Raw genomic sequence first — 19436 nt, 5'->3', positions numbered from 1 at the left:
ATTCGTTCTCAGTTGTCTTCCCAGGTCTCTGTACTACAGAATTGCACAGCCCATAGGAATTTCATAATCATAAAATTCCAACCCCCAAAATATTAAAATCCCCTTGAGGATCCCGCAACAATGCCAATATGAGTCACATACATACCATTTCCAGTAATAGCAAGGTTATGTGTCCTGAAGCTGTCTTCAGTGCTTTCCAATGTCAAAGTAGTATGTGCCAGCAAATTATACTTTGCACCACTGATAAGGAGAGAAAAGACATATTTTAAATATTTGGCTGAAGTTTGTCTCAAGCAAGTCTATTCTCTGAGATAAACATTCAGAAACTATGATCTAGTCACCTGTATTGCTATTAGCAATACAATATTTTTCTTTTAGTACATTAAAATTATTTGGGAGCTTTTTGAAAAGCACATAGTTTTGAGGGAGAGACACAATTATAGCCTGCCGAGGCTTTTCTTCCCCAGTTTGTGAATTTCCTAAATGGAACAAGGAAATGTTGGAAAGCTGGTAACTAAGCCACTATTTTCCCCTTTGGTTTTAGCCTCTTTTATATAGCTATGTGCTAAACTAACACACTTGTCAATGCTTATCAGAATTATGATGATAGTAACCCCCTGTACTGACTAGATTCTAAATTAGAACTGAGTGTTGAACTCAAAAGCCTTTTGGATTATTATTTTTCTGATGCATTTATTTTGTGCGAATGAAAATCCTCTGCTCTTTTTCTGTGCATTAAAATCTCACCTGAACTCCCTAAAACTAAAAAATTCAGAAATTCAGCGACATTGTTTTATTGACCTCACTGATTTCCTACTATGTCAACCCACACACTCCACTCCTCTAACTCCAACCTACTCACTGTACCTTGATCTCATCTGCTGTGCCATCAACCCCTTGCTTGTATCCCCCCGGGCCTGGAATGCCCTCCCTCTGCCCCTCCGCCAAGCTAGCTCTCTTCCTCCCTTCAAGGCCCTGCTGAGAGCTCACCTCCTCCAGGAGGCCTTCCCAGACTGAGCCCCTTCCTTCCTCTCCCCCTCGTCCCCCTCTCCATCCCCCCATCTTACCTCCTTCCCTTCCCCACAGCACCTGTATATATGTATATATGGTTGTACATATTTATTACTCTATTTATTTTACTTGTACATTTCTATCATATTTATTTTATTTTGTTGGTATGTTTGGTTCTGTTCTCTGTCTCCCCCTTTTAGACTGTGAGCCCACTGTTGGGTAGGGACTGTCTCTATGTGTTGCCAATTTGTACTTCCCAAGCGCTTAGTACAGTGCTCTGCACATAGTAAGTGCTCAATAAATACGATTGATTGATTGATTGATAACAGACTACCACTCTTCCCAACTTCAAAAACTTATTAAAATCACATCTCCTCTAAGAGGCCTTCCTGAATAAGCCCACATTTCCCCTACTCCCTCTCACATCTGCATCAATTCTATTTATTCTGATTATTTTGACACCTGTCTACATGTTTTGTTTTGTTGTCTGTCTCCCCCTTCTAGACTGTGAGTCCACTGTTGGGTAGGGACCGTCTCTTTATGTTGCTGACTTGCACTTCCCAAGCGTTTAGTACAGTGCTCTGCACACAGTAAGCGCTCAATAAATGATTGAATGAATGAATGAATCACCTATGCACTTGGATCTGTATTCTTTAAGCACTTGATATTCACCTCATCCTCAGCCCCACAGCACTTTTGTACATATTTATAATTTATTTTAATGTCTGTTTCCCCTCCTAGACTGTAAACTTTTCATGGGCAGAGAATGTGTCTACCAACCCTATTGTATTGTACCTTCCCAAATATTAGGAGAGTATTCTGCACATGGTAAGCGTTCAATAAGTATCACTGATTATTAATAACAGAGCAGTTTCACAAACTGTATTTTGAGGTAAATGTGTCCCACCTGATTAGGTTGTATCCACCCCAGCACTTAGTATAGTGCCTGGCACATAGTAATCACTTAATGAATATCATTATTTTGGAGGGAACAGCATGGCTTAGTGGATAGACCAAGGGCCTGGGTGTCAGAAGGTTATGGGTTCTAATTCTGGCTCCACCACTTGTCTGTTATGTGACCTTGGGCAAGTCATTTCACTTCTCTGTTCCTCAGTTACCTCATCTAGTAAATGGGGATTAAGACTATGAGCCCCACTTGGGACAACCTACCTTATATCTATTCCAGCGCTTAGAACGGTACTTGGCACTTAGTAAGTGCTTAACAAACACCATAATTATTATTGTTACTATTATTATTAAATCTTGGGGGTCCTCGTGTTTAATTTTATTGGACATATGCTACCCAAGTGACCACATGGCTCCACAGTGAAAGCTTATCATTTTTTTCATTCAAAAGCATTCTGCTCCCACAGAGGGTGGGAAAGACTATACCCATGGCCTCTCCTGTACTAGTATCCTCGGTGTGTTTTGGAACAAAAAAGGTGGAAAATATCTCCTTATAGTTCAGGTAACAGGCCCAGACTTGCTGGGTTAGGTGGGCATCCACTGGCTCAGGATGTTAATTTGGCTCAGAGCCTAGAAACAGAGAGGCCACCCTGACTCTTCCTTGTGCTGCCAAAATAACTTGCCCCCTGGCTGATGAACAGCTCTCTAGGTCCCAGGTGCTTAGAAGCCCCTTTGAACCATTCCATGTGCAAGGAAGAATTTGCTTTTATTTATATGTGTATATATATATATATATATGTGTGTATATATGTGTGTGTATACATATATATATGTAAATAAGTAAATATATATACATATATATATTTAAGCAGTTTGAGAACAATTATACTTTTTGGGATTGGAGGCTGTTTCCTTTTGAAAAGTAAGTACAGGTCATCAGCTGACACCCCATGATTTTTAGGTTATTTTCATATTGGCCAAGGATCCTTTCTATCTTTATCTCATCCCAGCCAGGTGTTTGACTATTATACTCACTCTCTCTCTCTCTCTCTCTCTCTCTCCCTCCCTCCCTCTCTCTCTCTCATCACCCAGTGACCTCAAGCGTGAAGCTGCCTTGCACAGCAAAGGTTATAAAGACTGTATAGAGCCCCTGTCAATTATTAGTAGCAGTCAATTAGTCATCGGTATTGTTGAGCACTTGCTGTCTAGAGCACTAAACTAAGCATTTGGGAGAGTACAATAAGGAGTTGGTAGACATATTCCCTGCCTAAGAGTTTACATTGTAGAGAATCTTCAGCTTTCCTACCTCTCAACACCAACTGTAATTCTGAATGTTTTCCAACCATTACCTAGTATGCAATATAAGGATGCCCAATAACATGAACTAAAATGACTGCTTATCTTACACCATCAGGTACATACTTAACAAAGAGTCATGGCCTCTACTTTTCAACAGACACTCCTCATGCAAGGTGGTACTAGGTTGCAACAAAGAACAAAGTTCCAACAAAAATGTACTTCCACAAAGTATTGAAATGGAGAAATAATTTAAAATTTTCTGTTTCGTCTCATGAAAAGAGTAGGTTGGCTCCAGGAGTGACTGAAAAACATGCTGGGTGATTGGAAAATGAGACTTGTCAAGAAAAGCTTTCACACTTCAATTTAATACCATTTCTAGTATTTCTTGCTTCATTTCATTAAAAAGAATACATATAGGTAGGCAGAATACTTGTACCTAGTTCCTGAGTGGCCAAATGATATGGGCTTCTTCCAAAAAGTGCAAAGCTGAGTTTAGTGTGAGGTATGTACACATGGAAGCACTAAATAAATACAACTGAATGAATTAAGTGGCCAGGGAAGATTACTTCACCACTAGCACTTCATCCATGGTAGAACCTAAGCTGTTCTCACTGCTAGAGGCAAGTGGAAGGGCAAGGTATTCTAAGCTGCCAGTGTCATCGATGGCTCTTTTATAGCACTGCTTCCAAGTCTAACTTGTGAAGGCTGTGAAAGTTTTTAAAGATGTGAGACTTTGTGTAAATTGGCCGGGTAGGAGAGAATAATGGAGAACAAGGGAGTGTGGAGAGAAGCAGGTTAGAAAACTACCATTGTTTTGGGAGCCAGTGACACAGAGGGTGAGCGAACAGTTTAAAATTATTTCTAATGATGAGAGATTTGTCAGGCAACATGATGGGAGCAGGGGAGGGTAATTCCAGTTAATATATCAAGAATTGACAAATCAAGAAATAATTTTTTCAACTGAAAATACTGCTCGTGTTAAGGGGTAGAGGCCCAGAGTCACTCAGTGCGTAAATGTGTTGTAAGCTGTACACGTTTGGAATCTGTGTTAACTCTTCAATGTCACTAGATTTTTATTTGGTACACTGAATGGCAACTTACTAAATACTACTATACATCAGGGGAATGAATGAGTTAATGCAGCTTCAGAAAGTACCTTACTGTAATATAAGTACTGGGAAAATCTGGTTTAAAGGGTTGTGCTGAGCCAAAGTTCTCAGTCTAAAAAACCAAAAGTAAAATGGTTAAATAAATCACATCAGCAAATATTCTAGGGTTACCAAAAAAGTTCAGTGTCTTCTTTCAGATAAAACAATATTTGTGTTGATATTTCAAGTTACATAGTTTTTTAAGCATGACTAATTACAGCAGTTCTGCCAAAAAAAACAACTATTTCACTTTTAAAAAATTCTTGTAAGAATAATATTTTCTTTCTAAAGCATTATAGTCATTCCTTTCAGCCAACTTCAATACAGTTTCCAAAATTTTATCAGTATCTGTTTTTAAATCTAATAGGCTAATCAACAGATACTGTTCTGTCCATATGTTTCTGAGAAAACGACGCCTTAAATGGCAGTTTTTCTGGAGAAATAACATTTGGTTGAATGCCACATTTTTAGGAGAGATTCATATTTCTATAGCTTTGATCCTTTAGGCCTGTTCTGGTAATTAAAAGATGAAAAGGCTGTATTAGAAACCCCTCTTCTCAGACCAGGAAGCCGAGATTACTGGTGAAATAACAGGAAATGGAAAAAAATCCTAAACCAAGAAAAATTCATTTCAGCATAAAATATTTTATGAAGCCTATTAGGCAGGACCCCAATTCACAATCAAGAACAGAAAATCAGGTGTTGCGCCATAGACACCACCAGCTTTTATGAATGCTATAGCGAACTATGGAGAAATCTTGTGTACTTAGAATTCCTTTCACTAAGGATTTCCAATTTTTTTATGCTATTTGTTAAGCACTCACTAGGTGTCGGGCACTTGACTAAACACTAGTAACTTGTCTATGCCATCGAGTTCGTCTCTGACCCGTAGCAATTCCACAAACACATCTCTCCCAGAACGCCCCACCTTCATCTGCAATCATTCTGGTAGTGCATCCATAGGGTTTTCTTCTTAAAATATGGATGTGGTTTACCATTGCTTTCTTCCATGCAATAAACTTGAGTCTCCACACTCTCTCTCCCATGCCACTGCTGGCCAGCTCAGGTGAGTTTTGACTTGTGGCAGATTGATTGCCTTTCACTTCCTAGCCACTGCCCAAGCTAAGAATGGAATGGATATGTCTCTACTTGAGTCTCCCTCCTATAGCTGAGACTTGTAGAGAACTGGAAAATCTCCAGGTGCAATCTTGAGAGGGGGAAAACTGGGGTACACACTAGATAGATTGGATGTAGACAGCGGCTGCCTGTCAACATTCAAATCAAGCAAAAACTCCTCACTCTCGGCTTCCAGGCTCTCCCTCATCTCGCCCCCTCCTATCTCACCTCCCTTCTCTTCTTCTACAGCCCAGCCCGCACCCTCCGCTCCTCTGCCGCTAACCTCCTCACTGTACCTCATTCTTGCCTGTCCCGCTGTCAACCTCTGCTCTTCCCAAGCGCTTAGTACAGTACTCTGCACACAGTAAGCACTAAATAAATACTAATGAATGAATGAACGTCCTGCCCCTGACCTGGAATGCCCTCCCTCCACACACCCGCCAAGCTAGCTTTCTTCCTCCCTTCAAACCTACTGAGAGCTCACCTCCTCCAAGAGGCCTTCCCAGACTGAGCCCCCTTTTTTCTCTCCTCCTCCCCATCCCCCCACCTCCTTCCTCTCCCCACAGCACCTGTATATATATTTGTACAGATTTATCACTCTATTCATTTTACTTGTACTTATTTACTATTCTATTTATTTTGTTAATGATGTGCATTTAGCTTTAATTCTATTTGTTCTGACGACTTGGCACCTGTCTACATGTTTTGTTTTGTTGTCTGTCTCCCCCTTCTAGACTGTGAGCCCACTGTTGGGTACGGACCGCCTCTATATGTTGCCAACTTGTACTTCCCAAGCACTTAGTACAGTGCTCTGCACACATTAAGCGCTCCATAAATATGATTGAATGAATGAATGAATGTAGTCCATATCCCACACGGGGCTCACAGTCTTAATCCCCATGTTACAGATGAGGTAACTAAGACACAGGGAAGTTAAGTGACTTGCCCAAGTTCACACAGCTGACAAGTGACAGAGTCAGGATTAGAACCCAGGTCCTTCTGACTCCTGGGCCCATGCTCCACCCACTAGGTCATGCTGCTTCTTCTAACATGTATTCTCAAGTTCAGCTTTCTTCTCATTTTTTTAAGAAAGAACCAGAGCTGAAATGTGATCTGCTCTACCAATTACATTACCCTATGCCTAACAAATAACATCTTTAAGACACAAGGTTTCTTTTGTTCAATGACAAGGTGTCATGTGCTTACTCATCTGTGGTACTGTACTCTCTCAAAGTGCTCTGAACTCAGCTGATTGGTGCCAAATGACTGGCTATCAGTGGTGACCAGGATACTGAAGACTAGTTATTAGTTACAGTCTCTAGACTGTAAACTAGTTATGGGTAGGGAACGTTTCTGCTAATTCTGTTGTATTGTACTCTCCCAAGCACGTAGCACAGTGCTTTGCACACAGTAAGGGCTCAATAAATACGATTGATTGATATAGAGCTGTAATAACTCATCCCCAGGAAGTGGAACTAATGGTGAGCTTGGCAAGGGTAGAGGCAGGGATGTTAGCTGGTGTGGAAATAACTTACTTCTTCAGAACTGAATTCCAGTGGGAAAATCCATAACGAACTGTTAGTGTTTCATAAAAACTCACATAGCTGTGTCAGGTGTTCCTCCTCCCCTTCTGCCTTCTTACCGTTTTATTAGAGATGAGGCAGTGTATGTTGTTGCTGCCTGGGAAATTGGTGATTAGGACTCCATAGTCACAGCTAGCATAACTGGTGAATTATTGACCGCCCTCATATTCCCCACTACACTATAGAAGCAGAATGGCCAAGTGGATAGAGCACAGGCCTGGGAGTCAGAAGGTCATGGGTTCTAATCCCAACTCTGCCACTTGTCTGCTGTGTGACCTTGGGCAAGTCACTTCACTGGGCCTCATCTGTACCTTATCTGTAAAATGGGGATTAAGACTATGAGCCCCACATGGGACAATCTGATTACTTTGTATCTTACCTTAGCGATCAGTCCAGTACTTGGCACATAGTAAGCACTTGAATAGCATACTAATTAATAATAATAAGTACACTCCATCTCCAGGCATTAGGAACACATTCTGAATGAGAAAGGCTGGAGAAAACTGAGATGTGGGGTATCTGGAAGAAAAATCTAGGTCTTTGAGGCTCTAGGCATCTGGCACTACGAAAGGGGGAGAAGAGTGCCTTTGTGAGAGAGAAGATTACAGAAGGGAACTGTCTTCCTGAAATGGACTCCTCACATTCTCAACCCCTTCTCTTTTTCTCCCCCTACACTTTCTACAAACATGAGCTTCTGCACCCAAGGAAATGGGGGTTGAGGTAACTAACAAATACCAGATCTATTTATTTTCACTTGCAAGGGAGCAGTTGGGGATGCAGAGAGAAAATGTCCTCTTGCTCTAATTCTTACATATTCCCCGATACCTGCATCCAATGTCTGCTACAAGTAACAGTGGAAAACTGGGGAAGGAGTGACACACTGGCCAAAAGACTCTTCGAGGAATTTCTTCACTATCCTTGTGGGGAGTGAGAGTGACTCTGTTTTGTATTATTCGACCCCGGGAGCAACAAGGCAAAAGTGACTCCATCTTGTATTATTTGACTCTGGGAGCAACAAGGCCAAAGGATGATTTAGAAGAGAAACTGTATTATCTCTTTGGAGAATTTTGAGGAGAGGAACTGAATTGTCTTGCTGAGGGATTAAGGAGGGGCTAAATTGCTCTGCTGGGCAGGAAAAGAACTGTCAGATGGGGCTATGTCCACGAGGGGATAAACCCAGAGGGAGGGGTTGCCATCCTCTCTGGCTTACCCTGTAATGAGCTAACTAGCCAAGCCCTGAGCTGAAGACAGCAGGCAATCCTAAACACAGTAGGCAATCCTGAAGACAGCATGCAATCCCGATTAGGCTCCCTGCTGCAATACCCCCTGAGAACAATGGATAAAAGGGGGAAAGAACTGGCCTTCTTGGCCCTGGTGGAACCATCTAAGCCATGCTCTAAGACACCTAAGGCTGCGGCGGCCTAGCACCTAAGACTTGAAGCAGGACAATGACGAGCTGTGGGCAGTCTGACTCCTTGAAACTCCTCCAATGTGAGATCATCTTCACCAAGACTTAGGGAAAAACAGGAAAGCGATGAGCTGCAGGCAGTCTGACTCTTCGAAACTATCAGCTTCACCAAGACTTGGGGCAAACCAGTTGGAATGGCAACTATGGGGGGACGGACGGACGGACGGACAGGGGGTGGTGGTGGGGGTGGGGGGGGGGGGTGGGGTGTGTGTGTGTGTGTGTGTGTGTGTGTGTACGCGCGCGCACGCCTAACCCCTGCTTTAGTTTAAAATAAAGCCTTCCACTGAAACAGTGGTGTTTGGTTTACTTTGACATGTCATTTGAGTGCCCAAATTAGTAAGAGTAAAATTCCTGTTCAAGGGCTCGTAGGTCAGGTGCCTGATATTGTGAGAGAGCGATCCCCAGGTGGGGGTCATGACACTTCTCCATTGTATTACCCCAAAAGCTAACAATAATAATAATAAGGTATTTGTTAAATGCCTACTATGTGCCAAGCACTGTTCTAAGTGTTGGGGTAGATACAAGGTAATCACATTGTCCCAAGTGGGGCTCACAATCTTAATCCCCATTATAAAGATGAAGTAACTGAAGCAGAGAAATGAAGTGATCTGCCTAAGTTCATATACAAGACAAGTGGTGGGATGGGATTAGAACCCACGTCCTCTGACTCCCAAGCCCATGCTCTCTCCACTAAGCCACGCTGCTTCCCTTTGAGAAGGGACTTTGAGAAGCAATGTGGCCTAGTGGATAGAGCACAGGCCTGGGAGTTGGAAGATCATGGGTTCTAATTCTGGCTCTGTCACTTAAATGCTGTGTGACCTTGGGCAAGTCATTTTATTTCTCTTTGCCTCAGTTACCTCATCTGTACAATGGGATTAAGACTTTGAGCGCCATGAGGGACACGGACTGTGCCCAACCTCATTACCTTGTATCTACCCCAGTGTTTAGACCAGTGCCTGTCACTTAGTAAGCACTTAAAACAGCATCATGACCTAGTGGATAGAGCATGGGCCTGGGAGTCGGAGGACTTGGGTTCTAAATCTGGCTCTGCCAATTGCTTGTTGTGTGACCTTGGACAAGTTTCTTAACTTCTCTGTGACTCAGTTTTCTCCACGTAAAATAGGTTTAAATGCCTGTTCTCCTTACTATTTAGACTGTGGGCCCTATGTGGAAGTAGGACTTTGTCTGACCTAATTAATTTGTACCTATCCCAGCACTTAGAACAGTGTTTGACACATAGTAAGCACTTGACAAGTACATGAAAACATAAAAAAGTACTCTTGAAATCTCATTTTCAAAGATATTACAATGTCAGATACAGATACTAAAGAAGTGATCAGAGCTGATATCAAAATATTTAGTTCACTAATAAAAGATTTGGATTGAGTGTCAAACAATTAGTCAAAGTGAACATGCTCCACAAATGTCTGGTGGTGTCAAATAGAATAAATGATTGCAGAAATAAATCTCCCAGTCCTTCCAGAAAAAAAAAAATCCTGATTGAATAACACTCCTAAAACACTGTGACTTGTATCAGGAAACCTTGAAATCAGATACAATTCCTGATACTTAACCAGGAAACTGCATGGGTACTGCAGGGTTGAAACCAACTGGACCTGAGTTAAATCAGATTTCCCACACTTTCTATCTTGGGCTTGGTAGGTTGCGGTTAAAAAGTTATGATTCTTGGGAATGTTCTCAAATTTTAAAACTGCAATATTTAATGAAAACCAGATATCATTTCTGAGAATGTACTTAAGACCTGGAACACTGAAAAGAACAACTTACTAACGCCGTGATTTTGAAAAATAACCCTTTGTAAATTTATATATTTGGCCCTAACACATCTTATGAGCTGCTCAATACATTTGTGAAGTATTTTATATTGAAATACAGATGTCCACAAATAAGGTAGGGAAATACACCTGGGTTGTTAAAATAGAGAAAGGGTTTCATTGATGAATTTAAGTACAATTGGGTATTAATTTTTAAATAATAAGTAGGAAATTTTTGTTTTGGCTTTCAGGCTTTCTAGTTGTGTTTACCCACAGGAAAAAAGCTCTTCTAGTGAGCTAGTTCTTGCTTATAATCCAATAGCAAGATTATTTTTATCCATATGGAATCCAGTTTGGAAGGATGGAAAAATATTAGTTTCCTTAAAAAACTTTATTCTGTGGAAGACTTAAGCCCTATGATTTTCAAAACACCACAGCCATTATCATCTAGATTTGATCCAAAGTCTAGTACTGAAAAGCAAGTTTGAAAAGATACTCATTCAAGGGAAACAGTTCTCACTCAGCATTTTTAGTATCCAGGATTTTCAAGACCTATAATCTGCCTAAGCACCAACAATGTTAAAAATGCAGAGAATCATGATCTCACAGCCAGCTGAATGGTTTGCAAACAATTTGGATCTTAAATAGCAGGTCTGAAACCCACATAATCAACGTTTTTGTAAATATTGTGTATCGTTAAGGAATCTAATAAATAAGCACAGTAAAGCTTCAGAATACACTGCAATCCGCAGACTTCAAGATCCCCAATTTATAAGCAAACATCTAAAAACTAGATAAGCTTATATAAATGTTCACTCCGACTCTGGCATACTAAAATTCCACATCTACCACCCCCTCAATGAAAATATTCAGTGAGTAGAATGCTGACTTCTAAGTGAAGGTAATGTTAGCGCATCAACTAGGATCACAGACAGCACTTTCATTTCGGTCTGATTTGTTTTAAATGCAAATCCTTTCTCCCCATGAATAAATTTAGAACACATATTACATAACAAAAATGTATTTTTATACTATACAAATACAATTTATATAAATGAAATCATCTTATTCAATTAAATTACTCACGCTATAGCTGGGTTAGAGCGAAAACACGAATCATGGTCATCTCCTTGTACCACCAAATTTATTTTTTTCCCTGTTGTTTTACTGATGGATGTTTTGAATTTCTTGGCTAGCTTTTTGGAAGTGTTTATTATAGATGAGTCTTCTGTACACCAACTATATACCTCCAATTTTAATTTGAAGTCTGGCCCGGCTTCATTACTAGTAACAAAATACAATTTCATCATTAGTAACTAATTCTGCTGAAAATGAAAGTACCTTTTAGAAATAATTTACTTAAAGATATTTTCCCAGTCTATAATATAGTGCTCTGCACAAAGTGCTTGACAAATACCATTACTATTTATCATAGCCAATAAACTTTCAATGATTTCATTTCTTTCAAAGCACCTTCAGTGTTTCCTCCTACTGTACCCTCAAGAGCAGGGATTCTGGTTGTTGATTGTACAAAATGATGTTGTGTGTATTGAATGCTTGCTGTGTGCAGAGCATTATACTAAGTACTTGGGAGAGTACAATAAAATAAGAGTAAGTAGACGTGATCACTTACCAACAAGGAATTTACAGACTAGAAGGGGATTATGAATTGCTTAAATGGGCTGAAATGCCTCACAGCCAGCTTCAAGGTTCTTCAACTCACTTCATCTTATTCAGATAGGGTGACTTGACCCACTGTTGCCCAATCATTAGCTCTGTTCCTCCCACTCCAACCTTCTAGTTATTCCCGACACTTATCTCTTCCGCCGCTATTCCCTCGCTCACTCTGTTACCTAAACTGGGAACTCCCTCCCTTCCCAAATATGACAGACCACATGTCTCTACACTTTCAAAGCCCACTTAAAACCCTGCCTCCTATATATATATATATCTGTATATATATATATATCTGTATATATATATATATATATATATCTGTATATACATATATCTGTATATATATATATACAGATATATATATGCCTTCCCCAATTAATTTCCCAGCACTCCGTGCTGTTATAAACCCATCAACCAATTCTAATACTTGTGAACTCATTTATACCCAATCTCAGCTCTTATATTCAACTGTGCATTCAATTACTTCTTATTTATTACTGGGTATAGTTTATTTATTATCATTATTATTTACTAGTCCTTTCATGGTTGTAGGTGTTATAGGCCAGGGAGACTGTCACTTCTTAATTCTCTAGTTCCCAAGTTTCTAGTATAGTTCACTATACCAAATATGTGTTCAATAAATAAAACTATTATTAAAAGATTTCACACAACTAACATTACCAGTATTTTATTTAATAGGAAATCTGTTTAAAGAGTATCGAGTACATATAGAAATAGTGTTTAAACAAAAATAACCTTATGCCCTGAGCCACTTGATTCCTCTGGCCAATGGTGACTGTCTTCCTGGTATTTCCCAATACTTCTAAATGTTTTTTACGAAATGCTTCACTTTCAGAAATGACTGCAATACTCAAACTATTTACTCCTCTATCATGGCAAAAATGTAATTTCTCAATTTTGAAAACTTAAAGAGGTTCTGAAGATTAGAAATGGGGAGAAAATATTTAACCCAGAAGCTGCTAGTACTTATATGTACAGTCAGTTCTACAACTAGGAGGCTAAATTCTTGACAAAATCTACATTAATAAAGACAATCAATCAATGATATTTATTGAGTTCTTACTCTGGGCAGAGAATCAATCAATCAATCGTATTTATTGAGCACTTACTGTGTGCAGAGCACTGTACTAAGCGCTTGGGAAGTAGAGAACTATACTAATCATTCTCAGTCTCCTTTGCGGGCTCCTCCCTCCCCCTCCCATCCCCTTACTATAGGGGTTCCTCAACGGTCAGTTCTTGGTCCCCTTCTGTTCTCTATCTACACTCACTCCCCTGGTGAATTCATTCGCTCACACGGCTTCAACTATCATCTCTACGCTGATGACACCCAGATCTACATCTCTGCCCCTGCTCTCTCCCCCTCCCTTCAGGCTCGGGTCTCCTCCCGCCCTCAGGACATCTCCATATGGATGTCTGCCAGCTATCTAAAACTCAATATGTCCAAGACTGAACTCCTTATCTTCCCTCCCAAACCCTGCCCTCTCCCTGACTTTCCCATCACTGTAGACGGCACTACCATCCTTCCCATCTCACAAGCAAGCAACCTTGATGTCTTCTTCGACTCTGCTCTCTCGTTCACCCCTCACATCCAATCAGTCACCAAAGCCTGCTGGTCTCACCTCCGCAACATCGCCAAGATCTGCTCTTTCCTCTCCATCCAAACTGCTACCTTGCTGGTTCAATTTCTCATCCTAACCTGACTGGATTACTGTATCAACCTCCTCTCTGATTTCCCATCCTCCTGTCTCTCCCCACTTCAGTCTATACTTCACGCTGCTGCCCAGATCAGCTTTGTGCAGAAACACTCTGGGCATGTTATTCCCCTCCTCAAAAATCTCCAGTAGCTGCCAGTCAACCTACGCATCAAGCAAAAACTCCTCACTCACGGCTTCAAGGCTCTCCATCACCTCACCCCCTCCTACCTCACCTCTCTTCTCTCCTTCTATGGCCCAGCCCGCACCCTCCCCTCCTCTGCCGCTAAACTCCTCACTGTACATGATACTCGCCTGTCCGCCATCAACCCCTGGCCCACGTCCTCCCCCCTGGCCTGGAATGACCTCCCTCCACACATCTGCAAAGCTAGCTCTCTTCCTCCCTTCAAAGCCCTACTGAGAGCTCACCTCCTCCAGGAGGCCTTCCCAGACTGAGCCCCCTTTTTCCTCTCCTCCTCCCCATCCCCCCTGCCCTACCTCCTTCCCCTCCCCACCGCACCTGTATATATGTTTGTACAGATTTATTACCATATTTATTGTACTTGTACATATTTACTATTCTATTTATTTTGTTAATGATGTGCATCTAGCTTTATCTCTATTTATTCTGATGACACCTGTCCACATGTTTTGTTTTGTTGTCTGTCTCCCCCTTCTAGACTGTGAGCCCGTTGTTGGGGAGGGACCGTCTCTATATGTTGCCACCTTGTACTTCCCAAGCGCTTAGTACAGTGTTCTGCACACAGTAAGCGCTCAGTGAATACAACTGAATGAATGAATGATCACTTGGGAGGAACAAAAGAGTTAGCAGACATGATCCCTGCCCTTAAGGAGCATTTAGAAAGGGAGAGAGACATTGAAATACATTACAGGTTGAGGGAAGCAAGAATTGTTACAATCCACAACCTTGACAGATGGCAACATGTACAACTGGTACTTCCAACACCACAGGACACTCAATAAGAAGCAGGATGGTACAATGGCTAGAGCACGGGCGTGAGAGTCAGAAGGTCATGGGTTCTAACCCCAGCTCTGTCACTGCTTTGCTGTGCAACCTTGGGCAAGTCACTTCACTTCTCTGTTGTTCTGTTACCTCATCTGTAAAATGGGGATTGAGACTGAGCCCCACATGGGACAGGGACTGTGTCCAACCTGATTTGCTTGTATCCACCCCAGTGCTTAGAAGCTTAGAACAGTGGAAGAAGAAGGAAGAAGAGGAAGAAGAAGAAGAAGAAGGAGAGATGGGAATCCTTTTACTATGTTATATACTGTGTCATTAGCATTTATTGAGGACCTACTGTGTGCAGAACACCATACTAACTTTGGAGGCAATACAAGAGAATCAGTAGACAAGAACCCCATCCTCAAGGAGATTACAGTTTGGTGGAGAAGTCGGACCCTGAAGTAAATTCAGAAAGGAGGAAGAAGTTAGTGCTTAAGTAATATAATATATAAGATTAACTATGTAAGTGCTACTGGAGGTTATAAGTACTTAAAATGCTTAGGTGGCAGAGGTGTTGAAGTGGCAAATGAGGGGACATAAAAAAGGGGGATTTGAAATTAATCAAGGAAGTACCCTTGGAGGAACTGTGATTTCCAAAGGGCTCTGAAGATTAGGGCCTGGTTGTTTGGATTTGAAAGGGGAGGGACTTCCAAGAAGAGGGCAAAAGGAAGAGGTCAGCAATGGGAGAGACTAGAAAGCGGCACAGTGAGTGGGTTAGCTTGAGAGGAATAAAGTGGGTGAAGTGGGTAGGTAGGAGATAGAGTTGATTGAGTGCCTTAGAGACAAAGCTCAGGAGTTTTGGAAATACTGGACGATGGGGAGGAATGATCTAATAGGCAGAATAAAGTATGGTCTTGAGGTGGAGATACATGGGAGACCAGTGAAGAGGATGATGTAGTCAAAGCCAAGATATGACGAATGTCTGGATCAGCATGGTGTATGTTTGGGGATAAAAGAACAGATCCTGGAAATTTTGGGGTGGAAAAAACAACAGGATTTTGTTTTTATTTGTTTCTATGGTACTTAAGTGCTTCCTTGTGTCAAACACTCTTCTAAGCGCTGGAGTAGGTACAAGTTAATTAGGTCAGATTTGTTGACAAACTGAATATGGGAATTGAATGAGAGAAAGCAATCAAGAATACTACTTCAGAAATAGGGAGGATGGTGGTCTTGTCACTGGTGACAGGAAAATTAGATGACGAGGAGATTTGGGAAGATAGATGAGGAGTTTAATTTTGGCCACAACAGTTGGCCAAACCCTTAATAGAGTTCCATATTCAGTCTTGGCTATGTCACCTTAAAAAGGATATAGAGGAATTAGTGAGGCACCCATTTCACTGATGAGATCATGGACAGAGAAATTAAGTGACTTACAAAGCAGTCATGTGGCAGAGTCTGTTTAGTGTTGCATTGAACTTTCCCAAGTGCTTAGTACAGTGCTCTGCACACAGTAAGTGCTCAATAAATATGATCGAATGAATGAATTAGAACTCAGGTTCTCTGACTCACTGGTTTCGGCTCTTTCCACTAGGCCACACTGCTACTTACTCTTCCTTTCTTCTTCCTAAATCCCTGTTTTTAATCTTTGTCTCTCCCCATTTTGAAGAAGCAGTGTGGCCTAGTAGAAAGAGCACAGGCCTGGGAGTTAGTATCTTGTACATATTTACTATTCTATTCATTTTGTTAATGATGAGCATCTAGCTTTACTTCTGTTTATTCTGATGACTTGACATCTGTCCACGTGTTTTGTTTTGTTGTCTGTCTCCCCCTTCTAGACTGTGATCTCATTGTTGGGTAGGGACCATCTCTATATGTTACCAATTTGAACTTCCCAAGCGCTTAGTACAGTGCTCTGCACACGGTAAGCGCTCAATAAATACGATTGAATGAATGAATGACAGATTAAATGGGGATTCAATACCTAGTTTCCTTCCTACTTAGATTGTGAGCCCCAGTGAAAGAATCATATTTATTGAGCACTTATTGTGTGAAGAGCATTGTACTAATCACTTGGGAAAGTGCAATATAACAGGTGGTAGACACATTTCTTGCACCCGGGCTTATGGTCTAGAGGGAGATCCAGACATTTAGATAAATAAATAAATTACAGACATGTGCAAAAGTGCTGTGGGGCTGAGGGAGGGGAGAATAAAGGGTACAAATCCAAGTGCAAGGATGACACAAAGGGGAGTGGGAGAAGAATTCCCATGTAGGACACAGACTGTAGTCAACCTGTTTAATTGCATTCACCTCTGAGCATAGAATAGGGTTTGACACACAGTAAGCACTTAAATACAATAATAATAATAATAGTAATGATAAAGGAAGGTCAGTGAAGAGGTTGATGCAATAAATGTGGGAAATTATGAATGCTTGGATCAGAGTGGTAGCAGTTTGACTAAAGAGGAAAGGGTGGATTCTAAAACTGACAGGATTTTGGGATAGACTGAATGTTTGGGTTGAATAAGAGAGATAAGTCGAGGAAAATGCCAAAGCTAAGGATGGTGGTACCGTCTATAGTGATGGATAAGGCAGGGGAAGGACAGGGTTTGGGTGGAAAGATGAGCTCTGTTTCAGAAATGGTAAATTTGAGGTGTCAGCAGGACATCCTAGTAGAGCTGCTGTGAAGGTTGGAGAAGATACGAGAATGCAGAGATGGAGAAAGGTCAGAGCTGGAGAGGTAACTAAATCTCATCTATCTTGCTGCCAACCCCCTGGTCATATCCTCCCTCTGGCCGGGGAAACCCTCCCACTTTATATCTGACAGACCACCATCCTCCCTAACTTCTCCTCCAAGAGGCCGTCCCTGACTAAGCCACATATTCCCTATACACTCTTGCTTTCTGTATTGCCTATGCACTTGGATCCATACCCTTTAAACATTTGCTAGCCACTCCACCCTCAGCCCCACAGCCCATTCTTATACCCAGCAATTTCCCTATCGGTAATTTATTTTAATGTCCCCACCCCTAGGCTGAAAGCTCCTTATGGATAATAATAATGATGGCATTTGTTAAGTGCTTACTGTGTGCAAAGCACTGTTCTAAGTGCTGGGGAGGATACAATGGTAGGGATCATACTGTACTCTCCCCCAAGCACTTAGCAACAGTACTGATTCATTCAATCATATTTATTGAATGCTTACTATGTGTAGAGCACTATACAAAGCGCTTGGGAAGTACAAGTCGGCAACATATAGAGACGGTCCCTACCCAATTACTCCACACACAGTTAGCATACACACCATTGACTGATGGTTTAGTGATGACAAAATAAGTTCTCAGACTACAGAGTGCTTAGAACACTGCTTGATACACAGTAAGCACTTAATACAATAATAATAATAATAGAAGCTACTGAAATGGATGAAACAGGGCTAACCAAATTTAAGTCTTTTAAGAATGAACATATTCATTCATTCAGTCATATTTACTGAGCGCTTACTGTGTGGAGAGCACTGTACTAAATGCTTGGGAAGTACAAGTCGGAAACATATAGAGACGGTCCCTACCCAACAATGGGTTTACAGTCTAGAAGGGGGAGACAGACAACAAAACAAAACATGTAGACAGGTGTCAAAACCGTCAGAATAAATAGAATTATAGGTATATGCACACCATTAATAGAGTAGTAAATATGTACAAGTAAAATAGTGTAATAAATATGTACAAATATATACAAGTGCTGTGGGGAGGGGAAGGAGGTAGGGCAGAGGGGGGCATGGGAGGGGAGGAGGAAGGAAAAAGGGGGCTCAGTCTGGGAAGACATCCTGGAGGAGGTGAGCTCTCAGTAGATATAATTATATCATATATCATTATATGATATAATTATTATTCACCTGCCTGGAGACAGAGGGCTGGACTAGATGACTGCCCTATGATTCAGTCATACTAAGATTAACTTGTAGTCTTCAACCTGCTTTTGAAACTAATGCTTTAAGTTGGTGAGGAAAATTACCTCATGGTAGTGAGTAATAATTCTTCTTTCAGTTTTATTTTGCAGATGGGATAGGAGTGATAGGGACTTTACCAGGTAGATGCAGATGATACCCAAGAGAGTGACAGCTTAAAATAATGTGCTTGGGCAATTTAGCCAAGCTTTGGGGTAAAGGTGGCCTTCTTCAGACTACACTCTCTCCACTGACTATAATACCTTTAGAGTTTATCTTTACTGTAGAAAATCTCAGTGTTTCTATATCAGTAAGTGGTACACTTTTTGGACCAAAAAAGAGTCATTGCCAGCAGATGTTGCATGCTGACACAAGAGTGAAACAGCCTCTTAGGTTTAAAATATGCAGCTTTAAAATTTCAGTGACCAACATGCAGTCTGGATTTAGCAAGGGAATCATTCCCAGATATTTCTGTAGTTTTGAATGTTAAATACAGTTAAGTTCCATTACTGTTTATTATTTGGCAAATTTTAAACATACAGTATTCCTAGTAATGACTATCAAATGTCAATATTTAGAGGAAAACCAGAGATTCATAAATACTGAATTTGTATTAAAAGAAACAATCATAACAAAAAGCACACTGTAAAAGCATTTTAAACATTTGTCAGGTTTATTTTTAAACAATTTTAAATATTTACAATGGGTTTTTAATATTGTAAATCACACTTTAAGTTTTAAAAGTGTCTTTGGATTGGTCCTTTTCCCCAAAAAGTTTGATTTTAATTTTGCAGAGCAAGCATGTTTGGGAAATGTTTTCTTATGAGT

At 40.9% G+C, this 19436-nt stretch overlaps 1 protein-coding gene across 1 annotated transcript in view; it reads right to left on the bottom strand.

Annotated features, from left to right (window-relative positions):
* The window catches only part of RTKN2 (rhotekin 2), an 86025-nt gene that overhangs the window by 33708 nt on the left and 32881 nt on the right, over positions 1-19436 (bottom strand). The window contains exons 7-8 of the mRNA XM_038743384.1: positions 11393-11590; positions 146-240 (exon numbers count right to left, since the gene is read on the bottom strand). Coding sequence (XP_038599312.1) covers positions 146-240; positions 11393-11590 — 293 coding nt within the window. The remainder of the gene's footprint in view (positions 1-145; positions 241-11392; positions 11591-19436) is intronic.

Source organism: Tachyglossus aculeatus, chromosome 3 (assembly GCF_015852505.1).
Source record: "Tachyglossus aculeatus isolate mTacAcu1 chromosome 3, mTacAcu1.pri, whole genome shotgun sequence".
Lineage (NCBI taxonomy): Eukaryota > Metazoa > Chordata > Mammalia > Monotremata > Tachyglossidae > Tachyglossus > Tachyglossus aculeatus.
Note: the sequence above shows the minus strand (reverse complement) of the source record. Positions and strands in the feature narration are given on the sequence as shown.